Source organism: Gadus chalcogrammus, chromosome 8 (genome assembly GCF_026213295.1).
Source record: "Gadus chalcogrammus isolate NIFS_2021 chromosome 8, NIFS_Gcha_1.0, whole genome shotgun sequence".
NCBI classification, from domain to species: Eukaryota; Metazoa; Chordata; class Actinopteri; order Gadiformes; family Gadidae; genus Gadus; species Gadus chalcogrammus.
The window spans coordinates 8,765,414-8,786,919 of NC_079419.1; the positions used below are offsets into that span (position 1 = coordinate 8,765,414).

Consider the following 21,506-nt stretch of genomic DNA (forward strand, 5'->3'; position numbering starts at 1 on the left):
TACAATAGCCTCCATAGATCGTTCTGGTCAGCCAATCTCAATGTAATGTTTGACACGTGTAAAAAGCACCATCAATTCATTAGTTATTTTGATTTCATTACCGTCTTTCGAAAGTAAATCCTCAAACAGTTGCAATGAAAAAACACTTACATTTCACACAATGAGGAAGCATAAAAAATGCAGACAAGGACCACTGTCTTTTTGTTTATTGCACAAATCGTACATTATTTTTTTTTCAAAACCAAACTGGCAGAACGCAAGATTAGGCAGTGATGGGAAGAAACTTGTTCATGGGCCTAAATATGTATACAAGAACAAAACAAATACAGCCAGCAGGATCATCTGAATATGACTTTGTTTTATATACCAACAGCTTAAGATCTAAAAAAGATACATTGGTTCCTAAACAACAAAGGGAACCAAAACTATTTGGAAAGTCAAACTGTGTGCTCCAACTGCACAATACAGACGAACGCGTGCTGTAAAAGGAAAAATAAAAATGTCATGTTCCTCTTTCGATTTTCAAAATTACTTTGCTCTCATATAGAATATAAATCTCTGCATTAATACCAATCAAATTTTTTTGACATCTTGTGGTTTTTTTTTATATTCAGGAAGTCAAACTTTTTTTGTATTCTTTTTTACAGTTTTATCATATATGTATATATGTACATAGAAATTCAACTATACTAGACTTAGTATAGAAAATGACTAAAGCTGGACTTAATCGCTCACACAAAAAATGACTTGCAAGCATATGATCCCCCTACATATTATCCTTCTTTCCATTCTCTCTAAGCTGGCTTCATCACATCACAAACTGCCTTAGTTGAACCGGAGAGATTTGTTACTTAAGTGCAAACAATATATCTTTTTCCCTTGGCTCATAGGCAGTGACCTAACTACAAGCCACGTCTGTCCGCCCCACTGAAGGATCGCATCCAGGGCCAAGTGCGGGGACGATGAGTGAGAGGGAAGAAGTAGGTAGAGAGCACTGCTGGAAGCAGATATCAATTCATCCTAAAGACAAATACGCTAAGTGCTAACCCCTCCACTCACAAAGACAGAAAAGAAGCAGACAGTAGAAATCTGTGCTTCGAGCTGAAAAATATACGACTAATCCTTTACGGAATGAAATCCTGGAGCTAAGGGGTAGTGTGAGCACAGGCGTTACGATCGCTGGCATGTTGTTGCTCCCTCCAAGCCCCCCCCCCCCCCCACGTCCGAGTGCCCAAGTGCACTGTTTGTTTTGTCTGCGTTTCAATCTTCGACATCCCTGATTTCAAAATACACTCGATGGGGGGGGGGGGGGGGGGGGGGGGGGCTACAAAACGTGAGAGAGAGCGAGAGAGAGAGCGAGAGTGAGCGAGCCACAGTACAGCAACAGTGCCGTTAATTGTTTGTGTGTTATTCAGGTAGGGGTCGGGGGTGGGAGGGACATTCTGCGCCTATGCAAAAAGACAAAATTGTAAAGCAAATGGAGCTACATCAGCCGAGAAATTAGAAGATGCGCCACATTATTGGTACGCGTTCCAAACGACGAGTCCAAGGCCTTCCTTTCTGCCCAAGCCTAATACTGTACATAACCCTCCTCATCAAGGGGTAGCTGGGGGTTACCCGGACTTAAAGACGGGGGGTGCTGGTGATGTCGCAGCCTACCGAAAAGGTGCCTAAATGGAGGCGTTGGTCTGTTCATACATGCACAGTATATCGTTGTTGGTATTTGGCAGGAGTATAAGAAATATGTATGGACATACAACAGGACCTCCCGAATGATTTCGTTATAGGGGGTCGAATAGGATTTTTGACAAAAAAACAAAACAGACAGGATTTGTTAATTGCATATGCCATCTAGAAGTCGCCTGTTTTGTACACCTCTAGCAGGAAAACTAACTCTTTGTGTGTGTGTGTGTGTGTGTGTGCATAAAGCGTTTGGTAAATTGTTGTGTGTGCCAGTGTGTCGCTAGTGCTTGCCCGTAAGCATTGATTTTCTAAGGGCAACAAAGTATGAGCGTGTGTGTGTGTGTGTGTGCGTGCGTGTGTGCGCTTTCATTACTACGCGCTTGTGGCTCAAGAAGACATGCACTGGACGTGATCTGGGCCTCCGTCTTCTTCGTCCGACGAGTCTGGAGAGCTCCAGGATTCGTCCGTGTCACCATCGGCCCCCTCTCGACGAGCCTGGGGGAGAGGAGCGACAGAGAATCAGGAGCTTCCGTGATCTTGAGAATTGAAATCAGAAGCGTCCGTGATGGACAAGACTTTCAACTCAAAAACAAAAAGTTGTTGTAGTTGTTAAAAGCCAAATGGATATTGTTGATATAGGGATCCAAATACTGTGACATAAGCCTTCCTCAGTTGATTTGCCATATTGCGGAACAGTACAAACAGTAACACGATGAGAAAAATAAAAAGAGGAACATTTCAACACCAAAAAGGGGTATCATAGTATTTGTCTGTGTACCTTTGGAGAACGGCCCACAAATTATACACAGCGACTCTTGAGTAAAAAGGATCGGATGACCTCCTAAAAATGTGGGTGCTCTCCCAAATTTTGCGGTACTTGTACTTGTACATTAACAAATAAAAATCTTTCATTCATTCAAATTTACAGAAGGAGCCTCTCAACTTTCTTACTGACACCAAGGCATCACGCTCCACTGGAATATAATGACCCACCACTAGTGTCCCATTCCACATGGTTGGGGGGGGGGGGGGGGGGGGGGTGGATAGGTTCTAGGAATCGTAAGACGAGGGCTCACCCTCTGGGGCCGCCGGTGCCTCATGTGGCGCATCAGGAACCACAGCAGCTGGGTGTCGTACTGGTCGCCGTGCCGCACGCTGTCCTGGTCGCGCTCCCGCTTGTTCTTCTTCATCACCTGGAGTGAGTGAGTGAGTGAGTCAGTGGATGAGTGAGTGAGTGAGTGGATGAGTGAGTGGATGAGTGAGTGAGTGAGTGAGTGAGTGGGTCGGTGAGTGGGTGAGTCAGAGCGGGGTATCAAAAGTGTACAACCGAGAGGCGATCTGATGCCATTTGTCTGCAATGAGGATCATCTTAATGCTACGAGATCCTGATACATCATCCAAATCTGGTATGGTAATTACAATAATAACCACCACAATAGCGATAACCCTGCTCGCGGCACAGTGTGGAAGGGAGCGAGTGGATACCTCCTTGAGGCCCTTGAGGCCAGTGGGCTGCTCGGCGGTGGGGGTCCACAGCTTGACATCGTGGTCCAGGCCGCTGGTGGCCATGCCGGGCAGGTGGGGGTGGGGCTCCAAACAGTTCACCTGCAGAGTCAAGGAATCCTTTTAAAAGGCCGTGTTCCAGGGTACATTTTCCCAACTAATTTGTGCAATTTGCTTGTTGGTTAATAAAGATTTAAACTGTTATCCATTGTATTTAATGTTGTTAGGTATCACAAAAGGGAACGTCATACGAAAAAGTAGGTACTATTTTAACCGTTTGCTCTTGATTCTCATCCCCCCCAGAATGCATGACGTCACGTTGGGGAGACAACATGGACAGGGGGATTGAGCAATTAGAGCTGTGTTTTAGGCATTACGCATCCCTAGTCCCCACTATCATGTAATGTCACGAATGGTGTTTTCAAATGCAGTATGCATTACAAAGGCACTGGTTTGAGGATGAGGATAATAATAATAATAATAATAATAATAATAATAATAATAATAATAATAATAAGACAGTATCTTAAATATCTACAGCAGAAGCAGATCAGAAACGGAAAATCGGCAGCATTTCACACGTAGGAGGAGCAATAGTGGCTTTGGCTGCAGCTTTCGGTATCACATCAGGGGGAACAGATCATAAAGAGCACTTTTTTGTTTAAAATACAGAAACTGCGTTTACAATCTTTTAACACAAACTAAAGTATTGCGGTAAACTGAACTCGAGCCCACAGAACAGCAATTCATGAGAACTGACACTTTGCATTTGAAACACAGAACTGTGATCTCTGTATTGATACCGTCTCTCATCCCCACTAGACTCCTCTACACCTCCCATCCCCCCTAGCCTCCTACCCCCTCTAGCCTCCTAGCCTCCCATCCCCCCTAGCCTCCCACCCCTTCTAGCCTCCTAGCCTCCCATCCCCCCCCTCTCACCACTCCTCCGAGGTCCCCCTCTATGAACTGGACGATGCGGGCCGAGTACTTGTCCCACAGGTAGATGTGGCCGCAGTCGCTCCCGCTGACCACAAACTCACTGGACGGCCCGTAGAAGTTCACCCCCTTCACTGAGGGAGGAGAGCGGGAGAGAGAGGTTATGAGTGTGCGTGCGTGAACCAGTAGCCACCAAACACCCCAGTGCTAGCCCAATGCTTTTGGTCACGTGACAAGATGCCGCTGCTGCCGCTGCCGTGTTGCTCATTTCTCAGTGGAGAGCTTAGCAAGCTTTGCCTCACAAAAAGGATTAAAGATTTTGTTGGATTGCGTCGAGACCAAAAGCCTGCTTTCAGTACTCACATAGGGCCCCCAGCGGAAAGCGTTACACAGAGGACCACTTCCTTAAAGTATTGCACATTATAACACCGGTCAACTCAAGTCAACTCTAGGTTCACCCCGTTTATCACCTGTCCTCAGCCACATATCACGAGGGACAGACAATGGTCTGGTGGAATTCTAAACAGGTTACATCGAGGGCTTTGGTGTTAAGCCAGCCGAACGGCACTAGTTGAGACGAGAGCTTTGGGACTTAACAAATCACTTCTCTCTTATAGCAGGGCATCCATGAAGCGTGAATAAATCAATTAAATTAATAAACAAGAGGCCGCTGGGATGGGCCCCTTGCCAGAAGGTGTGGGGCGGTGATGGCTCCTTACCTGTGGCGTTGTTGCGGTGGCCCTTGTACCTCCTCCGGTAGTCGGCTCCGTCGCTGTGGCTTGAGTCAAACAGGTAGATGTCCTCGTCGTTGTAAGTGGCCAGCAGTTCTGCAAGGATGATGCTACAACTGACCATGCGCGCTTTCACAGTGTCTGCAAGTTTGGTTCATGCACACTTAAAAAGTACCTTTCACAATTGGAGTTCATCTCTACCCTAGGACAGTGTTGGATAAAGTTAAAGGGGACATATTATGCCAACGTTGCTCATCTGTCCGTCATACATCTAGGTGGACACGCCCACCTGTGTCGTCAGATTTCTTTCAAAACGGCTTGCAACGGCTAATCACACTCACACCTGGTGGTATAACATGGTCCCTTTTAACTGAAGAGCCAACATAAATAGAAGTCAGCCATCCATCTTAGTTAACTTGGTAGACGAGCAAAGAACTAATCAACAGTCAATAAGCATTGGCGCTTGTGTGTGCAGGTGCGACCCCCCCCCAATGGCTGAACCGAGAAGCCAACTCCAAGTCGTGGACCAAGTGTTTACCTGTGCCATCGTGACTGTACACCAGGCAGGTGATGTTGGTCTTGGACTCGCTGGACACCAGGTGAGAGGGGCAGAACTTCTTCAGCACGCCGTTGTTATCGTTCTCGTTGATCTTCCTCTGGTCGTAGATCCTAGACGGAGATATGAAGCATGACATTAAAGAGCTCAACCCTTAAAAACACCATCATTTCATTATTAGCAGAGTAAAAAAGGCTTTGTGATTTGTTGCTGGACGGTCACCTGATGTACTGATCTCGGCCGCCCACTGCGAACTCGTGGGTTTTGGCAGGATTGACAAAGATAGTGTACAGCCCAACTTTCTTATCACCCTCCTTCACAACCGTGAGTTTGCTGGAACAAAAAAGGAAAGCAAGAACCACGCTTGGGTCTCAGTTGGTTCATTGGGTTTCAGGGAGAAGATAGGCCGCAATCAGCTTCTGTGTGCTACTGTGTGCATAACATACTATTGGACCTTGACCCCTTCATAACAGACATACCAGTGATGGGGAATACAATAGTAACAAGTAAATCTGAGTGGAACGTCAACCATGGACCATTGCATGTCTACAGAGGTCATGGGTTCAGTATCTGGCCAAAAATGGAGCAGGTAAAGAACCAAACATAGAACAGTTGGGAAGGGGATTATGTTCTATTGTGTGCGTGTCCGTGTGTGTTTTTACGTGTCTGTGTGTGTGTGTGTTTTTGTACGCGCGTGATGAACACTCACTTTGCGGGTCGGTCGAGGCGCAGGTCAATCCCAAACACCACCGCATCCTCCCCGGCCGAGAGAAACGAACAGGGAGAGTCGGGCTCCAGGGCCAACTGGAACGCAAGCACACCGCCACCAACACATTATTATCATCATCAGCACTTACAATAGAGGAAGTTAAGTCTCACAGGGCTTAACAGCCATACGTTTAAACGATATTGGATGATGACATTTCCCCCCGTGACCCCAAACGGCTCAGGATGACCAGACAACCAGAGAGGAAGAGGCGGAAACTTTGATCAACGATGCCTAAAATCGGCCTCCAATCCACTCCATGAAATGAAGTGGTCAAATGCGAAATGGGAGTGGAGGCGTGTACCTTGTGGGCGGCCCCTTTGTGCTGGGCCACACGCTTGGTGCTCTTGCAGCGCTGTGTGGCGGACAGCTCGGCCACGCGGATCTGTCCGTCGCGCGCGCACATCGCTAGGGTGCTGTCGCCGCTGTGAGGCAGGAACTTAGCCTGAAGGAAGGGCCACACGTAATTAGTGAGATAAACGAGGTGGCTCATCGCAATCAGAAGGACAAAAAGGTCCACTGGTTTCGATCTGGTTGTGCAGGATTGCAGATTAATTTCACTTTGTTTGCGTGGAAGATCATTCACTTTAATACCAGTTGAAACATTTGGTTCAAATTGATTCCATCTTCTTGCAGCTCAAAATGTGCATGCATGTGACAACTGCTTCCCCAAAAAACATTGGGGACGTCAGATTGTTCTATCCAGTTCCATACAGCTCTATCCAGCAGTATGTTATCGACTGAAGGAAGGTAGTTAAAGGAGACATTTTATAGAACCAGGTGCGAGTGTGATTATTCCTCATCTATCCCTATCCATCTATAGATTTTCAAAACGTCTTGCAACGGCCAAACACACTCACAACTGGTGGTATAATATGTCACCTTTATAGGTCCCATGACATGTCTAGGTGGACACACCCACCTGTGATGTCATAAGGGAAAGATTTCCAAAACGGCTTGCAATGGCTAATCAACCCACACCTGGTGGCATGCCATGGGACCTTTAAAGTACATGCAATCGCTCCTATCCAACCCAATGACCCCACACCCTTCAAGCCCCCGGCTGACCTGGAAGACGTTGCTCTTGTGGCCGCTGTCAAACTCCAGCACGGCGCGGCGGACGGCCCAGTCCCAGATGATGACGCGCAGGTCGTCGCTGCCCGACGCCAGCCGTGTGCCCGACGGGTTGAAGTGCAGCGTGTTGACGCAGCCCGTGTGTCTCTCCAGCCGCCCCTGCAGCTCCAGCCGCTGCACCAGCCCGCGGGCGCCGCACACCCGCCGCACAAACTGCTGCGAGTTGCGCCCGATCTCCCGGGAGCGCAGCGAGGGCACCGCCCGCCAGGTGGGGCCCCGCAGGTCGGTCACGTCCGAGCCCAGCCACATCTCCATGGCCTGTGCGTCCTCCTCGTCCTCCTCCTCCTCTTCCTCGTCCTCCTCCTCGTGATCCTCGTCGTCGTCCTCGTCTTCATCGGTGGTGGAGGAGCGGTTGGGGACGAGGGCCGGTCGGTTGCGCTTCCTTGCCGTTCGCCGGGCGCCGTCCGACGCCCTCGCCCGCTCTCTCCTGGCGCCCTCGCGCTTCCGCCCGCCGTCCTCCGTCAGGGAGAACAGGCCGCCGCCGTCCATGCTGTCCGTGTCTTCCTCCTCGTGTCCTCCCTCTCCCCCAACCCCTGACTCGGCGTCTGAAGGCGCAGAGGGCTCCGAGACTCGAGACCCTTCTCCCGGCTGATTGGGGGCTATGGGAATAGGGAGTTAGGTTAAATAAACCTATAGATTACAAAAAGGAACAAGATAAAAAAAAAAGGGTGGTCAAAAATAGTTTCATTACAAAGCACAGACTAGTAGGCGGGCTGGGTATGAACTCATTGAAAAACAGTGGTAGATAAGTTAAAACAACAATATTTTAAAAAGACTGTACTGGAACTATAAGAATATCTGACTACCAGTTTGTTCATCTCCTTTGCTCCCAGAGGCATTTCCTTCATCAAGTGTATCCTGTCCTGTTTCTTCAGAGATATCACTCTCAGCGACACCTGACACAAAAGCAAATTATTGTGAAATAAAAAGGTGTTGGGCATTAAACATTTTATTCTGCGAAAAATGATTTGCAACACCGTCGTGATCACTTACCGTTAGTAGCGCTGGATTTCCCGTCAGACTCTGCCATGTCGTCCCGTTTGGCCTCCCGCTATCCACAGGACAGCCTTTAATGACACATAAAACATCGCCATAGCTACTGATAAGGACCAATTTGAACTCGACAGGTGCTACAGAAACAACTAATGCACTCGCATGATGAGTGGACATTATTGGATGAACGCTGATGAATCATGGTCTGGTAAACAGCGTGAAAGCACTGCAGCAGGTAGCGCGTAGGACGCCAGCTATTTAACTGGCCCATAACAAACACAGATATTTCAGCCAACGCCACACAGTAGAAACCGAAACAAGAAAATCCCTTCGGTCGACAGCTATGCCACACAGGCCATGTTGATGCCTTCTTTCACATTATGTTGTACATTATATTATCCGCAAAAACAGATCCGCTTCGATTAATCAAGCTCACATTACACACGCACACGTTTTTCCAATGTATATTAAGATGTATCGACACTTGAATATCACCGTCCGGACTGGTGCCTAGCGAAGTGGGAACTATTTTTAAAACGAGCACTGAGCTTGGTAACGTTAGTCGAGGCTAGCGTGGCTAACGTTGACGTTACCTCGAAGGCCCCACGAAGCGTACACTTGTCAGGCTCGTCCTAAATCGGATCTGCTGCCGTCGGTCCTCGCTGGTTTTAACCTGGCAGTCGAGCTATGTGTGATAAAATGACGATCTCAAAGGAAAGGCACACCACATGGATGTGCACGTGAGTGAGGGCTGAGGAGTAAGGTACCTGCGCTGGCACAAGGTTGACCGCTCTGTTTATGTTTTGACTGCAGTTTCTATTCTGTTTCCGGCGTGCGTGTTTGTTTTCTGTCGCGACCGGATGTCTCCGCAGCTCTTTAAAGTTGGATCAATCAACAATATTTAGTTTATTATGAACATAGAGTTAATCATGTTTGGCCTCTACTTCTGCTATTATTTCGATTTTATTATTTGAATATATGTATCTTATTTCCGGTGTTATACACGCTTTATTTAGGCTATTTTACAATCTAATCACAAGCGCACCTACAATAGACTGTTCTACTATGCATTGTTTTTAGATTCTGAAAGGCCAGTAGGCATCTCATATAAAAAAGTCGAAATAAAATAAAAACTGTAGAAAGCATAATTATTAATTTGTTAAAACGGACCGTTTTAACTGATGGTTTGACTGGTATATCATTGGTTGATTCTTGGAATGAGTTATATTTATATGTAAATTATTATATTTTATTCATATGTCAATGTAGCCGAATACACCAATATCGGTGTCATATGTTTTTGCTTAGTGGAAATGGCAACTCACAACAAGCTCACAAGCGTTCACTACAATATGGCTATTTGTGCTATTATTTAGGTCAAACCGTATTGAGCGTAGGCCTACGTGTTATTCAGCACTTTATGTTGGCCCAGGTTTATGACGATAATCGGTTTCAAGGGAAACATCTGGGCTCTCTCACCATGGGTTACTTAGGAATCCCATTGTTCCCTTGCTCTTTTTTTGTCATAGCATACACTTATTTAATGACAGGGTCTCATAGATACCCCGCTGTTTCTATGCTTAACCAACCCCTTGATTCTCTCGTAAATCGAATGTATTATGCCTATGATATTCTAATGAAACTCAGAACCTTTGGCTTTTACTGTTCATTTCAAAAGTGGCTGAAAGTAATAACCCCGTATTCATTTGTGATGATACATTAAACAGAACACAATAATTCAGGGCAGACATATATACATGGGTCCTCCCTCAACACTTTCGATGGGTTGTTGAATCCATGCCCTGTCTGTTCCCCACTGTCTGGTCCGAATTAACTCACATGGAAACGTTAGTGAAAGAGAGGAAGAGGAAGTTGTTGTGAGAGGAGGTTCCAATCCCACACAGAGCTGCAGCCAACCCAGTGAAGAGCGGCGATCAGCTCGAACAGCAGCTCGTCATCAACCGGTTCACACGCGCTCGGCGATGCCCAAGCGCCCGAAACGACTTGCCCGCGCGCCTTACGGGAACCTTATGTTGAAGACGTATACAATGAAGAAGCTCTAAATGTGACTAACAGATTTAAAGTAGAGACGCCGTACTTGTTTTTTCTTTTGAAGTTGGCTAGACTATGGTTGTTTAGCTTGTGTTCGCACAACATGGAGTATTGGAGGCAATGCGCGCTCTGGCTTATCAGTTGCAAAGTGCTCCCGGTGAACCACCGAGTGACGGCGGACACCGCTCAGGTCTTCGACCTGGCCCAGACCCTTCGGGACGGGGTCTTGCTCTGCCAACTTCTGAACAACCTGAAACCGCAAACTATCAACCTGAAGGAAATCAACCTAAGACCGCAAATGTCACAGGTAGGTCATAGGGGTGTTGTTTCCTCTTCAGATGCTTAACACACACTTATCGAATTCCCCTGTTTCATTAAATCACATGCTATACAAAATAACAACGCTGGGTTCAGTTCACTTCAGGACTCAATGAGGCTCAGAAAAATAAATAAATCGAAAGATGAACAGGATTAGGGGTTCGGTATGAGAAAGAGATTATTGTTTCTGTTAGCCTATGTTTTATTTATCCTACAATATTGTGGCATAGTATACCACAAGCATGCGTTTCCCTTGTCGACCTCAAGAAATAAACATTCCCATCTGAAGACTGAGGAATAGAGGCTAGGTCAGGAAAACAAAAGCAGCCTACGACAAAAATCTTGGTTGGGTGGGGTTGGTTTCATTTTTATGTCATGGCTCATACAGTGGCAATGACAAGAGTATAGGGGCTGCTTTTCTGAAATCCTTCTGTGATTCCTGAGGGAATGGTCCAAGGGAAGACCAGAATTCCTTTCTTGGCCACAGGAGAGACTGATATTATCTGGACTTTGATCCACCCATAGTTGGACAAACTAATGCTATTTGGTCAGCAACTCATAGTTGATGTCTAGCTTTGCCTATATAACTGGTGTTTTTTCACAAACTAGTATTTCAAATGGTGGATGGGTTTAATGACAAATAAACATAGGATCAAATCAGTGAAGGCTATATTGAAAATGTGCTTTGTGAAACATCATTAACCTTTTTGTTGACTTGTTTGTTCAGGAAGACAACAGACAAATTGAATAGAGGAATACTTCAACAAAAACAATCGGATACATATAAATACAGTACATGCAGTGAAAAAACAACCTCACATTTCGACATTCCCAAATTTAGTCATTGAAATACATTTAATATTTTATATATTAAGGCTATTCTCAGAGTGTGTTGCTCCACATGACGTCGGGCCTCAGTACATCTGTCTGCTGAAGAGGGGGGAAACCCATCACTCTGGAGAACAATCAGTGACCGGGGCCTGCAGCTGTAGGCCGTCTTGGTATAGCTGGGACCCTCATGTGTGTCAGTGGGTCTGGAGACTTTTAAAAGGCCCTTTGCATTGTCTCCCTCTGAGGCCTCTGAGATCTTTCAAATGAAAATGCGAGCATAAGGATAATGGGCCGGGGAACGGTGTATATTATAGTGCTGCATGGTGCAGTGTACTGTGGATAAGTCTCTCTCTCTCTCTCTCTCTCTCTCTCTCTCTCTCTCTCTCTCTCTCTCTCTCTCTCTCTCTCTCTCTCTCTCTCCCCCCCTCTCCCCCCCCCCCCCTCTCTCTCTCTCTCTCTCTCTCTCTCTCTCTCTCTCTCTCTCTCTCTCTCTCTCTCTCTCTCTCTCTTTTTTTAAAATGCTCTATATTTATCCCTGGATGTGCCTCTGATCCAAGACTGCAGTGTACAGCAGGGCACAGAGCTCATGTCAAAATATTGTCTTGTGAATAAATATGGGGAAAGAAAGTAAGAAAATACAAAGTACTTTAATTCATCACAGGATTTTAGTCTTATAACATATGAGGCGTTTTTTTCAATTTAACTGGAGTTTATTTCTTTTATCAGCTTCAGATGGATCCAATTATGATAAACGCATGAAAAACAGTATAAATCATAATGAAAAACACAAACACACAATCAGCAAGCATCCAGACCCATTGAAATGTAGGAGTCAGTCTACAAACCGACCAATAAAGTCATTGCTCCTTTTGTAATAAATCATGGTTAAACCACACACTGACAACCCTATATTAAATCTGCTTTAAGTTGCTAAAAATCTACACCGCTATACATCATGAATTAAACCAATTTTTTTTAAACTATTTTTATTGGTCCAGAATATAATCATAATCAGTTCCTGAAACTTTTTCAATTTTTTCTTTGTAAATGGACTTAAAAAGATTAGAGGATACACACTATGTATATACAATACAGAAATGTCAAATGAGACACATATACATACAAAATGTTGATAATACAAAAAATATATATACCCCACTCCCTTCCTGCAAAAATCCTAACGTAAACAAAAAACCTAGCCCTTCATGTTAAAATACAGAATAAGTACTGCTAGTGTTACAGATTAATATTGAGTAGTCAGAGGAGCAAGATTAAAGGAAAATAATAAAAACAACCATACCCAACAGTCTGCTGGAGGAACCCCCTGGAACTGCATGTTCTCTGTGTGGTCTAAGGGGAGCTTTTTATGATTTACTGGAATAAAGAACATACCTGGTACGGCAAATTTCTCTCTATGGTCAAAGAGAGGTTGCAATTTTTTAAAGGCATGACAAATGCAAATCCTGGACTCAATAGTCAGAACAACAAACTAAATTACCTGGGGTGTTAATTAAATTGTTTTGACATTCGTTGCATTCATATACACATCTCATTAAATCTGTTTCATATTGGGATACACTCTTTTGTTGGGTAATTATTCATGCTGTCAAATAATAAAAAAATATGATTTGATGGAGAGTTGATGATAGAGGGATGTTAAAAATAAGTATTTTATGAGTGAGTCAAAAAGTAGTTAACAAGATGCATCTTGCTGAAGGATGCTTACAGGTAGGCTGTAGACATTGGGACCTCAACCTTTCAACCTGGGAGTCAAGCACCCTAGCAACCATAGCCAATAAACTGTGCTGATGGATCTCACACATTATGCTCAACCAATATCATATTTCCCAAGCTGTCTTACTGTAGTAACTACTCCAAAATTCGGAAACAATCGCCATCTTCATCCATTGCTGTCGTCATCATTATCCTCATCGTCGTCATCATCATCATCATCATCTTCTTCATCATCATCATCATCATCATCATCATCATCATCATCATAATCAACGTCATCATCATTATCCATTTACTCACAGAGGGAATAAGCGCCCAAGGGGTTGTCAGAGTAATAGCAGGCGTCTCCTCGATGTGCAACCATGATAAGCTGAGATGCACCCTCAGGAATCTTGCTACAGCTCATTTCATTTTTTTCCCCATTTCCTTTTTCTTCTTCGCTTCCATTTTGACACATTAAGAAGCATTTCAAAATACATTTTTGTGAAGTTCAAATTATACTAAGACTCTTCATATATCCAAGAACAAAGGAGACAGAATCTTTAGCGATAGGTTCCCTACAACACAAGTTTATTTTTTTAATATTTACATGGACAAGGTGGCAAACTACACATAGAATGTGGTGGTGGCTGTACTGGCCCTTCGTGTGCGACAGGAAACAAAAACATGAGAAATGAATGTACACGTTAACATTTCAGAGCTCCGTTACAAAACACCAAAACCATGACAATTCTTGCTCAAGGGCAGTCCATACCCTAAAAACAGAAATCCCATGCTGTTCCTTTAATCTTTAATAATTCTAACCAACATGTGAAGCTCAACAGCTTTGCCGCAAAGCAAAGAATCCTGAGAACTAAAACACTAATCTTTGGTCAGCTTGTTATGTTCACCAGAGCGGTTGCTTCAAACTAAACAGACGGGAAATCAAATGAGATACTGCTGCAGCCATTATCTATACTTGCAGTTGGGGAATATTGGTAACATTGATTGACGTTGATATTAGTCAGTAATTTGTCGATATACTGGTTTACATAAAAGTAAAATCTAAGAAATAACCCCATCCTTGTTTTGTTATAACAGACCACATAACAGAACGTTTACCACAACTGAATGGGAATATTTATACGCGCCGTTGTTGTCTCTTGCAGTTCATGTGTTTGAAGAACATCCGAACCTTCCTGACATCGTGCTGTGAGGCATTCGGGATGAAGAAATGTGACCTGTTTGAGGCTTTTGACCTCTTCGACGTGCGGGACTTTGGAAAGGTGGGCTCCATTTCGTTTTGAAATCCCAATCAAAAGCTACAATCACACATTTGAGGATTCTATTGTAGTCGTCATTTTTTTTTTTCATAACCGCATATTTGCAGAATTTATCTTATTATGTGGCATTGCTAAAGCTTGTAGCTCAGGAATTTTCATCCTAATTAGCAGTAGAAAAAAACGTTTTGAAGGCTTATCAGTATGTTTCCTAACACTAATGCTACAACTATACCTATCTATATACCAATGTACTAATAACTAACCATTTATAATATCAGCATGATATTTGGACTTATAATTTGTGTCTGCTTGAGGTTATGTAATTTTGTCTCTTTCTCAGTGGTTGATTTCAATGCATCTGAAAAGTCAGTCTGTCTACGTCAAATGTGAATACACGGTTTTCCCTAATTTCATTAATAGTCTATTATAATCCAGCCCAAAATTATTAGGTTCAAAATTGAGTAAAAAAACCTGTGTTTGTGTGTGTGTGTTTGTGTGTGTGTGTGTGTGTGTGTGTGTGTGTGTGTGTGTGTGTGTGTGTGTGTGTGTGTGTGTGTGTGTGTGTGTGTGTTTGTGTGTGTGTGTGTGCTGTGTGTGCTGTGTGCGCTGTGTGTTTGTTTGTGTGTCTTTGTGTGTGTGAGTATGAGTATGAGTATGCGTATGCGTATGCGTATGAGTGTGAGTGTGAGTGTGTGTGTGTGCAGGGCCGGCCCTGACCAATTTGGGGCCCTAGGTACGATTTTTGCTGGCGCCCCCTACCCTGGATCGCACAGTAAATTCGACTACCAATGTTCATACACTCAGAGAAGCTGCAAAGCTTTGTCTTTTAGACTCTTTTATTTTAGATAGAAAATTAAACACACAAAAAACGTATTACAAACCAAGTAACAAGCAATGAATCATAAATACAATATAAATAAGGTATGCGCAAAATATTGCAGACATTAGAACATTTAATAATAATAAAAAGTCTTGCAAAACAAGTGACAATGAATCATGCATACAATAAGGTATGCACAAAATACTGCATATAAATGCATGATGTTTACTAAAGGCATTCATAAGCAAAATAATAATCATAATAATAATACATAGGTTTTATATAGCGCTTTTCTCGGTACCCAAAGACGCTTTACAAAAACACAAAACAAAAAGGATACAAATGGACAGTACAGTACATACATGCATACATACAAATACTACAAAACAAACAATACAGAGAAAGATAGGACAATAAGAAAGAGAGAGGGTGAAAAAAGATTTGTCAGGTGTTGTAAGTGATGTTGAAGAGATGTGTTTTGAGATGACTTTTGAAAGACTGCAGTGAATCAGAGTTACGGATGGCCAGGGGGATGGGGTTCCAGAGGGTAGGGGCGGCAATGGCAAAGGCTCTGTCCCCTATGGTGCGGTATATGGTCCTGGTGATGGGGATGAGGGTGTTGGCAACAGTGGAGCGTGGTGGGTTTGGGTCAATGGGGCGTTGGAGGAGATCTGTCAGGCATGAGGGGGCAAGGTTGTTTAGGGCTTTGTAGGTGGTGAGAAGGATCTTTAAATGTATGCGTTGTTTTACCGGAAGCCAGTGAAGTTGACGGATTAAAAGATATGAGTTCAGATTTTAATTATTGTAAATATAATTAAATGTAGTATGGTTATCTAGTTTGGTTCTCAAGCGTGGTTCTAAAGTGAAGTGAAAAAAAAATACAATAATGCAATATTATATGAAAGATATGGGAAATGTAAGATATGCAAACCACAAACTATCATCCAAATCAGCTTGAAAATAAACACTGCTCCAACAATGGTTACAACAATGCTTTGGATAATTTAAGGATAATACCCCCAGTTTACTGTGGGTTACAAAATGTTATGGACCTATGTACATAGCTGACATGTTTTGATTTTCATTGAAGCTAAGTTGAGAGCTGCCGTTCCTTTTCTTTTTTAAAAAGAAACACTGCATGGCTAGTTAACTCTGGTTAAGTTGTTTACACGTTGCTTGGCAACGCGCTACGCCCTGACAACTGTTGGCGGACTATTTGCATTTACTAAATAATAAAACCACATTTAAAACCACATATTGCTTCGATAAGTGAATAAATTAAATCAATAGCCATGTATTAAGCAGAGTTATGTATAGGGAACAGTTAGCACCAGAGAAATAAAGATAGAAAGTCGAACAAGAGCCCGACAAAGTGACCAGTTGTATATATAGCCAGCAGGGCCTACATTAAAGATAAACAAATTAGAGTTACTGTATTTCTGTCTGTTCCCGTTTTATCCTCCTGTTCTTTCTTACGTAAACGCCAGAGTGTTTAGGTTTCTTTTACATTGTGATGTGCAAAAAGATAGCTTTCTCTTCTCCGGTCAGAATGATGTATCAAGTGGGTAATTAAGGTAACTCGCCCCTCCCAACCTCCCGATTCAGGTAGAGTCTATGGGGGAGGGGGGGGGGGCGGGACACGGAAACTAGGGCGCTCTTTTATTTTACATGTTATGTTATTTTGTCTAATATTTATTTCGACATAACTACTGATACTAAGTCATCTAAACATTGAAGTTAAAGTTAGATGAATACAGTATGCAAAAGAAAAAATGGCGCCCCCTGCGGATGGATGCGCCCTTAGCATTCGCCTATACTGCCTATGTGTGGGTGTGTGTGTCAGGTTTGTGTGTGTGAGTATGAGTGTGTGTTTGTGTGTGAGTGTGTGTTTGTGTGTCTGCGTGGCCGTTCTGCCAGAAAGCGCAGTGTACAAGTGTGAAACACTCCAGTGTTTGTTAGCCAGTGGTTTTGCCTTGTGTTGTAATGTAAACTATTAAAGGACTGGTAACATGCATGTTTTCTTTCATGTTTGCTTTCCATGGTTAGCAGGTCAGTAGGTCTACGGTTGATCTCTGTTGTGGCTTACTTCTGGCTGGTTTCTCCCTGGCTGTTCAAAGAGCCTGCTTTGGCTTAGTTACTGCTGCCAGCAAGCACACTTAATGACTAGCCTGCATGCCATATTTCCTTAGCTCACTGAATTCCCTGAACTACTTTTTCCCGACCAGATTAAGAGCTTGTTTTAGGGCACGTATGTGCCATCTCTGGAAAGAAGCTACAGTAGATAGTTTACGGCAATTCAAGACATATATTTTCAATTATAATATTATCTGTTTGGATATATTTGGAAAATATAAAGAGTGTGTTATTCATCTATTTTACCTAAAGGGTATTTTTTCTGTCAATAATCATCAAGGAGTAAATATGAATTCATTTGAAATATAAAGTATCTCTTGGTGGCCAAAAGTACAACTTTCCCACCTGTTTTAAACAAACCAACCCTAGTAAATAGTCATCTGAATTCAAACCATGCAGGCCAGACCAGAAAGGTCTTCCCCTTGGTTTATAGACAAAACCACAAAAGCGGCACTCTGGTCTGGGTTATGGTTCCCCCGACCTCTACTCTCCCACAGCCGCCGTCTTTCTGTTCATTGTGCATCCTAAAGAAGCTTGCGGCTAAGCCTGCCTGCTGATAATCCCAACAGAGAAGTTGCATGGCTGCAGCAGTCCCCAAGCAAAGCGGGGCTTCTGTTACTGTGTAATCTCTGCCATGGCCCCCATGAGGAGTCCACCATTAAACATTCAAACTCTGAGAGGGAGAACATGGCACACCCATGATTACTACTTGTTAACATACTGCGCAGCGGCAGGTTCGGCTTGGGGTATTTCAACATGGACGCCGTCCAGGGAGTGGTGTTTTGTGTAGCCTTGGAAAAAAATATAAAAAAATGCTCAATCTTGGGTCCGGAAACACAAGAGACCATGTCAAATCTCAGCCAAGTCTAATCTGGTGGAGTTGGGTTGTGCCAAATTGGGGGCTGTATCCACACGGTGGTAATCCACTACACATCTAGTGACAGAATCTCTCCTCTACAATCCACTGCTAGGTCGCCATAGGCCCTCGCCAAACAGTAAGAAGAGTACAGTGAGAAGTGACACGATGTTGAAAGCCCCTCAGGTTTCTCAGTGTTTCTCAGCTCCGGGTTGAGCTTGTGGTTGTCCTTCTTGCTCAACCCTCGCTTTGAAGGACTTATCACCAAAAAAAAGTGTGATAACAGGTTTCAGTGCTTTGTGGTTAACTTTTTTTCAGCTTTCATACGACAAGCAGAAAGTAGTACAGAATATGAACATTGTAACGTTAAGTCCAGACACCGATCCACGGTTCTCTCAAATAAACTATTATGTCCTTCTTAGGGGATAGAAAGAGGAAAATTGAAAACTTTCGAGAAGTTATAACCATAAAAAACACTAGTGTGGGGAAGCTTCCACGCATCTCGTTCAGATATAAAAACAAAAAAAGATTAAACATATGTATTTATTCAATATTCATATTCTAACCACATGAGTGTTGTACATTGCGAACACTAATGTCAAGCGGGCGGGCCTAACCACTGCCCTCAGAGAGACAGGAAGCTAGTGGTGATTAGGGGAACACAGAGACGCTAAGATCATGCTAACAAAAAAAACCAAACCTCATCTGGCCAAGCTTACCTCGCACCTGATCTACGCTTCAATGATAACATTAATCTTCAAATCATCCCCTTCCATCTCTTTCTAAGCGCCACGTCAACGTGTCTCTCTAAGGATACATGTCCTATGTTTACATACTTCATGCTGCTGCTCTTTACTTGCTTATAGTCCCCATTGACATAGTCTCTCACACACACACACACACACACACACACACACACACACACACACACACACACACACACACACACACATATACACACACACACACACACACACACACACACACACACACACACACACACACACACACACACACACACACACACACACACATACACACACACACATACACACACATTGGATGAAAGCTATTATAGCCCTTTTAAAGCCAGTCTTCATCAGTCCAACAACTCTGTTTGCAAAAAGAGTATCTGATCTATTGGGGGCGGAGCCTGGTTAAACCACAGCTGTGTAAGAGACTGCAGCATAATTTCTGTCTTATCTATTACTTTTACTTTTTCCGGACATCGAAAAAAAAAATAATGTCTATGAATTCAAGGCATAAACACCATGTACTCTGTATATTTGGTGAGCAGAATCTGTGCTTAATGTTAAGTTGGCATAGTTGAATGATAATTTGAATGATAGAATATGAAATATACTTCTTTCCACACTAAGCCGTTTCATTTGGGTTTGACCCATGGTCGGAAGTATTTTGGGAACCATATAGGGCAAGATAATATATATAATAATTGGTATTTTGGCTCCGTTCAGCATTGTCTGGGTTTGTAATCGATTCGACACCAAGGACCTTAAGGACCCTTTTATATAAATAAACCGAACACATCAATTCATAGCACATAACACCTTCCTCCACATGTTCCCCAGGTGATGGACTCCCTCTCCAAGATCTCTTACACAACGATCGCACAGCAAGGTGGATTTAAGTAAGTCTTTTCAACATGGTATACTAATCCATCATTGTATGGTCACCTGAGCACCAGGAGCAGACAGTAGCTACCAGTGTTGTAGTATTGGACTTGAGCCCTGATGACTCAGACTCGAACACTAATCACTCAGACTTGGAATTGGACTTGAACCTTGACAGCATGTGGACTCTGAGTTTATTACATTGAATTGCAACATGTGGTTTTATTGGCGTTCAGCTGGGCTTGTGGTTAGACGTCAGTATGCCCAAAGACTTCATAAACACCACTCAAAGTTGTGACAGCGGTGGCATTTTGGCTTATGTAGAAATGCCAATTTCGGATAGCAATCTTGGTGACCTGTACTCAAGATTTTATGACTCAAAACTGGAAGCCACTTTCCCCTAGTTAAAAATGTGGTTGCACTGCGTAAACACCATCTCCATGGAAACCTTGACATCGTGCCTAGTTTACTTCTGCCCCACACCTTTAGCTGGAAGTTATTATTTCCTGATTGATTTATTCCTTTTGTGCACCACACACAATCTTTTTAATGCTTTGCTGCCCTACAACGTTATTCACAACTTTATTTATTTCAAAATTAACTCTGCCCTAAAGTTCAGTCTTTGTTTTAGTCTTTTAGTCAGATTCATATTGGGTTCATCTTGGGTTTAGTTGATTGACAGCAAAAATCGACCAACCATAAGCATTCAGACAAATCCGTTCTGCCTTCATGTGTACTACTATACTGGGTCTAGTGAGGAGGAGGAACACTGATATCAGAATGCATTGTGTTCTCCAGACCCTTCCCCACAGAGGTGAGCCTCAACGAAGAGGACATCTACAACAACTTGGAGGATCTGCTTGAGTATGTTCATGGGTTAATTTAAACTGAAAGCCATGTACATGTATGTATGTATGTATGTATGTATGTATGTATGTATGTATGTATGTATGTATGTATGTATGTATGTATGTATGTATGTATGTATGTATGTATGTATGTATGTATGTATGTATGTATGTATGTATGTATGTATGTATGTATGTATGTATGTATGTATGTATGTATGTATGTATGTATGTATGTATGTATGTATGTATGTATGTATGTATGTATGTATGTAAGTATTGCATGCATGTATGTATGTAAGTATTTATTTATGTTTATGTTTATCACAGTTATACTGCAGTTATAGACGATAATAAATAATCAATTATGCCTAATTACATGGTGGTTGATTTAAACATTCATTGATTTGAAGTAAATGAATGATTCATTTCAGGATGTTTTTGCGAATTCTAATGCTTTTTGCGTGTGTGTTTCCATGTGTGTGTGTATGGTAGTGAGAACACCCCTGAGGATGAGGAAGAGCAGTATGCAGCTGTCTACAGGCTAGAGGAAGACTACGATGGCGGAGACATCTACGAAGATCTCATGAGGACCGAACAGCAAGCGCCCATGGTACCACACACACACACACACACACACACACACACACACACACACACACACACACACACACACACACACACACACACACACACACACACACACACACACACACACA

General features: G+C 43.2%; 2 protein-coding genes across 4 annotated transcripts in view; one reads left to right on the forward strand and one right to left on the reverse strand.

Moving 5' to 3' along the window:
* Positions 1 to 191: 191 nt before the first annotated feature.
* dcaf8 (DDB1 and CUL4 associated factor 8) lies at positions 192 to 9,144 on the reverse strand. 2 transcript variants are annotated; one of them, XM_056597064.1, is made up of 13 exons: positions 9,070 to 9,144; positions 8,303 to 8,376; positions 8,116 to 8,205; positions 7,244 to 7,908; positions 6,480 to 6,620; positions 6,119 to 6,213; positions 5,632 to 5,742; positions 5,392 to 5,522; positions 4,842 to 4,949; positions 4,126 to 4,256; positions 3,169 to 3,288; positions 2,760 to 2,876; positions 192 to 2,178 (listed from the first exon to the last, which is right to left on the reverse strand). In XM_056597064.1, the coding sequence occupies exons 2-13, from the start codon at positions 8,337 to 8,339 to the stop codon at positions 2,071 to 2,073; spliced, it is 1,854 nt and encodes a 617-aa protein (XP_056453039.1). In that variant the 5' UTR covers positions 8,340 to 8,376; positions 9,070 to 9,144; the 3' UTR covers positions 192 to 2,070. The 2 variants fall into 2 exon arrangements, with proteins under 2 accessions (XP_056453039.1, XP_056453040.1); XM_056597065.1 differs by having other exon boundaries at positions 8,896 to 9,122.
* A 1,069-nt stretch (positions 9,145 to 10,213) lies between these two features.
* LOC130387793 (guanine nucleotide exchange factor VAV3-like) overlaps positions 10,214 to 21,506 on the forward strand; it is a 55,144-nt gene continuing 43,851 nt past the window's right edge. For both annotated transcript variants that reach the window (XM_056597061.1, XM_056597062.1), the window contains exons 1-5: positions 10,214 to 10,661; positions 14,386 to 14,502; positions 19,898 to 19,956; positions 20,738 to 20,803; positions 21,283 to 21,400. In XM_056597061.1, the coding sequence (XP_056453036.1) occupies positions 10,458 to 10,661; positions 14,386 to 14,502; positions 19,898 to 19,956; positions 20,738 to 20,803; positions 21,283 to 21,400 (564 nt within the window). In that variant the 5' untranslated portion in view covers positions 10,214 to 10,457. The remainder of the gene's footprint in view (positions 10,662 to 14,385; positions 14,503 to 19,897; positions 19,957 to 20,737; positions 20,804 to 21,282; positions 21,401 to 21,506) is intronic.

What these genes read in the sequence shown, in the direction of transcription:
- dcaf8 (XM_056597064.1), bottom strand. Translation starts at nt 8,339, where the DNA reads ATGGCAGAGTCTGACGGGAAATCCAGCGCTACTAACG. An exon ending in ACAAAGGGGCCGCCCACAAG is followed by an intron (nt 6,214 to 6,479) that starts GTACACGCCTCC and finishes CTTGCGTTCCAG; the next exon opens with TTGGCCCTGGAGCCCGACTC. An exon ending in GCCTCAAGGGCCTCAAGGAG is followed by an intron (nt 2,877 to 3,168) that starts GTATCCACTCGC and finishes CACTCACTCCAG; the next exon opens with GTGATGAAGAAGAACAAGCG.